The sequence below is a fragment of the Boleophthalmus pectinirostris genome, unplaced genomic scaffold (genome assembly GCF_026225935.1).
Source record: "Boleophthalmus pectinirostris isolate CB_2022bp ecotype Guang Dong unplaced genomic scaffold, ASM2622593v1 HiC_scaffold_4, whole genome shotgun sequence".
NCBI classification, from domain to species: domain Eukaryota; kingdom Metazoa; phylum Chordata; class Actinopteri; order Gobiiformes; family Gobiidae; genus Boleophthalmus; species Boleophthalmus pectinirostris.
The window spans coordinates 42,661,534-42,669,279 of NW_026571353.1; the positions used below are offsets into that span (position 1 = coordinate 42,661,534).

The window sequence follows — 7,746 nt, forward strand, 5'->3', positions numbered from 1 at the left end:
TAAGCGTGAATCATTATTAATTAAGTCTTTGTTCATGCTTTATTAAGGCTAAATAAGGTGTAGTTATTATAAAGTGTTACATTAGGATTGTTATCAGTAAAAGTTCTATTTGATGAAAGTGAAACTCTAAACCTCACATAAGTGGCTTTAATAACTGGAGCCGTGTTGTGCGCAGGAGTGGGACTACGCCTACGTGCACAGCTTCTACCACCTCTGTTTGGCCGTTTCCTTCGTGCTGCTGTTACCGAAGAAGAATCGTTTTGCGGTGGAGGGACAGAGCGGCGCGAGACTCTCCTGGTGCACGCTCTGCTGCTGCGTAAGACTCTTTACCCTGACCACCTACGAGAAACACGTAGATAAAGCGTGAGGTTTACTCTTGGTTATGACTCAAATTACTCATTCAAGTCGATTCAACGATTTCAGTGAAAATATAACAGACAGTTCAGACTAAATGGGTTTTTATTTGGTTTAATTAGCGCTGATTTAACTGAAGTCAGAGGTGGTAAAGCAGAGCAGCGCCGGGCAAAGACGGGACAATATGATCGAATCAATTCATCAAAAACATTTATAAAGTTAGTGTTGATTTCACATTTCACATAAAAAACACTTTTAACACAAACAGTTTGATACTTTGCAGTGACGTGGAGCTTGGAGAGTTCTACATGTATGTGCAGTGTTGGGAAGTTTACTTTTCAAATGTAATCCCCTACAGATTACAGATTACACACACCAAAATGTAGTTTGTAACAGAATCCATTAAATTACTTAAAGTGAGTAATGTAATCTGATTACTTTGGATTACTTGGTTTGCTGTAGAGAAACAAAGACTAGGGTGGTTTAGACCTGGTTTTAGACCTGGTTTAGACCTGGTTTAGTCCTGGTTTAGTCCTGGTTTAGTCCTGGTTTAGTCCTGGTTTAGACCTGGTTTAGTCCTGGTTTAGTCCTGGTTTAGATCTAGTTTAGACCTGGTTTTAGTCCTGGTTTAGTCCTGGTTTAGTCCTGGTTTAGATCTAGTTTAGACCTGGTTTTAGTCCTGGTTTAGTCCTGGTTTAGTCCTGGTTTAGATCTAGTTTAGACCTGGTTTTAGTCCTGGTTTAGTCCTGGTTTAGACCTGGTTTAGACCTGGTTTAAACCTGGTTTAGTCCTGGTTTAGACCTGGTTTAGATGTAGTTTAGATCTAGTTTAGACCTGGTCTTAGTCCTGGTTTAGTCCTGGTTTAGATCTAGTTTAGACCTGGTCTTAGTCCTGGTCTTAGTCCTGGTTTAGATCTAGTTTAGACCTGGTTTAGATCTAGTTTAGACCTGGTCTTAGTCCCGGTTTAGTCCTGGTTTAGTCCTGGTTTAGCCCAAAATGTGAAAACAGTAAAATCCCTCTGTTTAATCCATTTATTTGAACAAAGTAACTGTAATCCAATTCCCACTCACTGAAACAGTAACTGTAACTGAATACAGTTACTCATCATTTGTACTCTGATTACTCCAGTTCATGTAATCTGTTACTCCACAACACTGTATGTATCTGGCAGAATGTACAGCAGTTACCATGGTGACGCAATCCACACAACAACAACTACCAAAAAAGTTTTAAGAATGTGTGAAAAGAACAGATCATTTAAAGAGCTTCTTTTCCTGTTCGTTCACGACTTCCTGTTCAGGAGTTTGATTTGACACTGAAAGGTGAAAGTGACTCACTGAAAAACTGTTCGTCGCTTGTGACTTTCAGGTTTTTTTAAGTGTGACAAATCACCTCCCCTGTAGTTCCACCCAAGTCAGTTCTTTATGGTCACATCGCATTAAAATAAAACGTTTAAAGTCTAACTTGAGTAAGGAGACCAGTCGTCCCAACTTCCCCGGGACAGTCCCAGGTTTGAGCCGTGTGTCCCCTGTCCCGGCAGATTTATCCAAAACCACTGATTTGTCCCAATTTTATACAAGAAATGTCCCAGGTGTCTCTATTTTGGACCAATTTAACAGTAAAGAGACACATAAAGTGTCATTTGTTTATTTGAAATACAGAAAAGCTGCTTAAAAACGACCAAAACACAAAGAAAATGTGACTATACTGACTCAAATTAGAGCTGGGTGCAGAAAAATTCTCCTTAATTCTGCACTCATTTCACAATTTTATTATTACCAACCCCCACTAACTCAGTGTTTGATTTTGAAATTCTGGTCACCCTAAACTTGAGTAACAGAGCAGTGCTTCGAGTTAACTTCACAGCCTCAGGGAAAGTCTCCGATCATCAGTAACAAACGTCCGTCTGCTCCAAAGCGCCGCCTCGAAGTTGATCACAGTTCAATATTTCCATTTAAATCCAACAGAAAAGTGTAAAATCTGTTGGTTTGATTTGTTTTTTCAGACTATGTCCCCGGGTTCGACGAAAGAGAAAACCGAGAAGATCCAAAAGATGAAGAAGAGTCGAACGGTTTGGACGGTTCCCCTGAGGAAGAAAGACGGGGACACGCCCATTCTGCCGCTGTTCCAGGCCCCTCCCCCTGCTCCTCCCACCACCAAGGGAACCAACATCAGCCGCCTCAAGGAGCTCAACGGGTGGAAGTGACGCCGCGCCCGTCGCACCTGTCGCACCTGTCGCACCTGTCGCACCTGTCGCACCTGCCCTACGAGCTTCTAAGCGCAACAGGAGCCAAGAGGAGCTGGACTGAGCAAAAACTGCACGTGCACAAAGGTGGATCCGGTTTGGACAAACAAGAGAAAACAATGATATGTATTTAAATTATAGTATTATTGTAAGAAATATCCAAAAAGTGAAAATCTAATGAGAAAAAGAAGCGGTTAGAGCCGTTTCAAAGTCCATTATCGTGATGTTTAAGCAGCAGCCACACAAGAACATCTGCAGATTAGCACAGACATTAAAGCAGCACAGAGATTCTGCCTTTACTGCAGCTCTGAGGACTAAAGACAGACAGATGACTCTTTGGCCCGAGATGAGGCCGAGCGCGTCTCACGGAGGATTTACGAGCGGCCAGAGCGTTCACCTGTCCAACATCCAACAGGAATAAAAGTGCGGAGAGGAGCCCCGGGGAGCTCGGTCTGTCTGTCTGCTCGGGGCTGATGTGCTCATAAAGGGAGGACGTCTCGGAGCAGAGAAAGCAGAGCTGCCCTGTGTAAATAGTTGTAATGTATTTAAATCACGTTTTATTGTAATGGAGATTATTTTTGCCTGAAAAAGGTGAATAAACCATAAACAGTTTGTGGCTTCTGAGCTTCTGTACCTCAACAGTGAATGTGTCTTTTCCACATTAGTGAGTGTTTTCTGCCTGGTGCAAAGTGTCAGGGACCAGGACAAACTCACACACGAAAAACACATGAAAAACAATAAAACACTTCTATTATTCAGTGTTTTCTAGAACACTTTCGGACCAGATGTTCTTCACACGAACAAACCCATGAACAGGTGAGACACGTGAAAGAAGAGCCGGGGCCAGACAGCGTCGCTCTGCTTCTGTCTGAAGGAAACTCCTATAAAACGTTCGCTCTGAATCCTGTAGGTAAAACAGCACATTTCAACACCGAGCTGAGTTTTATGCCATGATTTACGCCACGGCTTTAATGAATGACATCAAACCGCCTGCGCTTCAAGGCCCGAGCAGCGCTAATCCAATTCAGACGTCTCCTCTCCCACTCGTCACCCGACCCAAAGACTACAAACGTCTGGGCTCTTAGACCAAACAGAATGTGCGCTGCTGATCCAAGCCACAGGACTGTGTGTCTGACGAAACTCGAGAAGTTTTTACACCCAACACTTCTGAGGCTCTGCCCCGCGCCGGCCCACCCACCGCCGTGGGACAAGCAGAGCTGCTCCGAGCTGCAGCCGGGACCCTCTCGCTGTGAGGCAGAGGAGTTTAAAGACTCTGCTCTCCGATCACAGCACCAGACGTCTGATTTACTGTGATTTAACATAAAGTTAAATATGTTTGGATCTGCTGCAAAACAAACGTGTGTTTAGTTCATCTTCAACAGTGGATTTTGTTAACAGCAGATTTAACGTCACTGTGACTTTTACATATTTAGTGTAAAGAGAAATACCTGCCCAGAGTCCAGACCCCAGACCCCAGAGTCCAGAGTCCAGACCCCAGACCCCAGACCCCAGACCCCAGAGTCCAGACCCCAGACCCCAGACCCCAGACCCAGAGTCCAGAGTCCAGACCCCAGACCCCAGACCCAGACCCAGAGTCCAGACCCAGAGTCCAGACCCCAGACCCCAGACCAGAGTCCAGACCCCAGACCCCAGACCCCAGAGTCCAGACCCCAGAGTCCAGACCCCAGACCCCAGACCAGACCCCAGAGTCCAGAGTCCAGACCCCAGACCCCAGACCCCAGACCCCAGAGTCCAGACCCCAGACCCAGAGTCCAGACCCCAGACCCCAGAGTCCAGACCCCAGACCCCAGAGTCCAGACCCCAGACCAGACCCAGACCCCAGACCCAGAGACCCCAGAGTCCAGAGTCCAGACCCCAGACCCCAGAGTCCAGAGTCCAGACCCCAGACCAGACCCAGAGTCCAGACCCCAGACCAGACCCAGACCAGAGTCAGACCCAGACCCCAGACCCAGAGTCCCAGACCCAGACCCAGAGTCCAGACCCCAGACCCCAGAGTCCCCAGACCCCAGACCCCAGAGTCCAGACCCAGACCCAGACCCCAGACCCCAGAGTCCAGACCCAGACCCCAGACCCCAGAGTCCAGACCCCAGAGTCCAGACCCAGACCCAGAGTCCCCAGACCCCAGAGTCCAGACCCCAGACCCCAGACCCCAGAGTCCAGACCCAGAGTCCAGAGTCCAGACCCCAGAGTCCAGACCCCAGAGTCCAGACCCAGACCCCAGACCCCCAGAGTCCAGACCCAGACCCCAGAGTCCAGACCCCAGACCCCAGAGTCCAGACCCCAGACCCCAGACCCCAGAGTCCAGACCCCAGACCCCAGACCCCAGTCCCCCCAGAGTCCAGACCCCAGACCCCAGACCCAGAGTCCAGACCCAGATCCAGACCCCAGATCCAGACCCCAGAGTCCAGACCCCAGAGTCCAGAGTCCAGACCCCAGACCCCAGAGTCCAGACCCCAGAGTCCCCAGAGTCCAGACCCCAGACCCCAGACCCCAGACCCCAGACCCCAGAGTCCAGAGTCCAGAGTCCAGACCCCAGAGTCCAGACCCAGACCCCAGAGTCCAGACCCCAGACCCAGATCCAGAGTCCAGACCCAGACCCCAGAGTCCAGACCCCAGAGTCCAGAGTCCAGACCCCAGACCCCAGACCCCAGACCCCAGAGTCCAGACCCCAGTCCAGACCCAGACCCAGACCAGACCCCAGAGTCCAGACCCCAGACCCAGAGTCCAGACCCCAGACCCCAGACCCAGATCCAGACCCAGACCCCAGAGTCCAGACCAGACCCCAGACCCCAGACCCCAGAGTCCAGACCCCAGAGTCCAGACCCCAGACCCAGACCCCAGACCCCAGAGACCCCCAGAGCCCAGAGTCCAGACCCCAGACCCCAGACCCAGACCAGACCCAGAGTCCAGACCCAGAGTCCAGAGTCCAGAGTCCAGAGTCCAGACCCCAGAGTCCAGACCCCAGAGTCCAGACCCCCAGACCAGAGTCCAGACCCAGACAGTCCAGACCCCAGAGTCCAGACCCCAGACCCCGAGTCCAGACCCCAGAGTCCAGACCCCAGAGTCCAGAGTCCAGAGTCCAGACCCCAGAGTCCAGAGTCCAGACCCCAGAGTCCAGACCAGACCCAGACCCAGAGTCCAGACCCCAGAGTCCAGACCCCAGAGTCCAGACCCCAGAGTCCAGACCCCAGACCCCAGAGTCCAGACCCCAGAGTCCAGACCCCAGAGTCCAGACCCCAGACCCCAGAGTCCAGACCCAGACCCAGACCCCAGAGTCCAGACCCCAGACCCCAGAGTCCAGACCCCAGACCCAGAGTCCAGACCCAGACCAGACCCCAGACCCCAGAGTCCAGACCCCAGAGTCCCCCAGAGTCCCAGACCCCAGAGTCCAGACCCAGAGTCCAGACCCAGAGTCCAGACCCCAGACCCCAGATCCAGACCCCAGAGTCCAGACCCCAGACCCCAGAGTCCAGACCCAGAGTCCAGACCCCAGACCCCAGAGTCCAGACCCAGAGTCCAGACCCCAGACCCCCCAGAGTCCAGACCCCAGACCCCAGACCCCAGAGTCCAGACCCAGACCCCAGAGTCCAGACCCCAGACCCCAGAGTCCAGACCCAGAGTCCAGACCCCAGTCCAGACCAGACCCAGACCCAGACCCCAGAGTCCAGACCCCAGACCCCAGAGTCCAGACCCCAGAGTCCAGACCCCAGAGTCCAGACCCAGAGTCCCCCAGAGTCCAGACCCCAGAGTCCAGAGTCCAGACCCCAGACCCCCAGAGTCCAGACCCCAGAGTCCAGACCCCAGAGTCCAGACCCCAGACCCCAGAGTCCAGACCCAGAGTCCAGAGTCCAGACCCCAGAGTCCAGACCCCAGACCCCAGACCCCAGACCCCAGAGTCCAGACCAGACCCCAGACCCCAGACCCCAGAGTCCAGACCCCAGACCCCAGACCCCAGAGTCCAGACCCCAGACCCCAGACCAGACCCCAGAGTCCAGACCCAGACCCCAGACCCCAGAGTCCAGACCCCAGAGCCCAGACCCCAGACCCCAGAGTCCAGAGCCCAGACCCCAGACCCCAGAGTCCAGACCCAGAGTCCAGACCCAGACCAGACCCAGACCCCAGAGTCCAGACCCCAGAGTCCCCAGACCCCAGACCCCAGAGAGACCCCAGAGTCCAGAGCCAGACCCCAGACCCAGAGTCCAGACCAGACCCAGAGTCCAGACCCCAGACCCAGAGTCCAGACCCAGACCCAGAGTCCAGACCCCAGACCAGACCAGACCCAGAGTCCAGAGTCCAGAGTCCCCAGAGTCCAGAGTCCAGACCCAGAGTCCAGAGTCCAGACCCCAGAGTCCAGACCCCAGACCCCAGACCCCAGAGACCCAGACCCCAGAGTCCAGAGTCCAGACCCCAGACCCCAGAGTCCAGACCCCAGAGTCCAGACCAGACCCCAGACCAGACCCCAGACCCAGTCCAGACCCCAGACCCCAGTCCAGACCCCAGACCCCAGAGTCCAGACCCCAGACCCCAGACCCCCAGAGTCCAGAGTCCAGACCAGAGTCCAGACCCAGACCCAGAGTCCAGACCCCAGAGTCCAGACCCAGATCCAGACCCCAGAGTCCAGACCCCAGACCCAGAGTCCAGAGTCCAGAGCCCAGACCCCAGACCCCAGAGTCCAGACCCAGACCCAGAGTCCAGACCCAGACCCAGAGACCCAGACCCCAGACCCAGACCCAGAGTCCAGAGTCCAGAGTCCAGACCCCAGACCCCAGAGTCCAGACCCCAGACCCCAGAGTCCAGACCCCAGAGTCCAGACCCCAGACCCAGACCCAGAGTCCAGACCCAGACCAGACCCCAGACCAGACCCAGAGTCAGACCCCAGAGTCCAGACCCCAGACCAGACCCCAGAGTCCAGACCCAGACCCCAGAGTCCAGACCCCAGAGTCCAGACCCCAGACCCCAGACCCAGACCCCAGAGTCCCCAGACCCCAGAGTCCCAGACCCCAGACCCCCAGACCCAGAGTCCAGACCCCAGAGTCCAGACCCCAGACCCCAGAGTCCAGACCCCAGAGTCCAGACCCAGACCCCAGACCCCAGACCAGAGTCCAGACCCCAGACCCCCCAGAGTC

The 7,746-nt window shown here is 53.8% G+C and overlaps 1 protein-coding gene across 1 annotated transcript in view; it reads left to right on the plus strand.

The window, feature by feature from the left end:
* The window catches only part of mymk (myomaker, myoblast fusion factor), a 12,040-nt gene extending 9,480 nt beyond the window's left edge, over window positions 1-2,560 (plus strand). The window contains exons 5-6 of the mRNA XM_020936649.1: window positions 176-316; window positions 2,360-2,560. Of these exons, the coding sequence (XP_020792308.1) occupies window positions 176-316; window positions 2,360-2,560 (342 nt within the window). The remainder of the gene's footprint in view (window positions 1-175; window positions 317-2,359) is intronic.
* The last annotated feature ends 5,186 nt before the right edge of the window (window positions 2,561-7,746 follow it).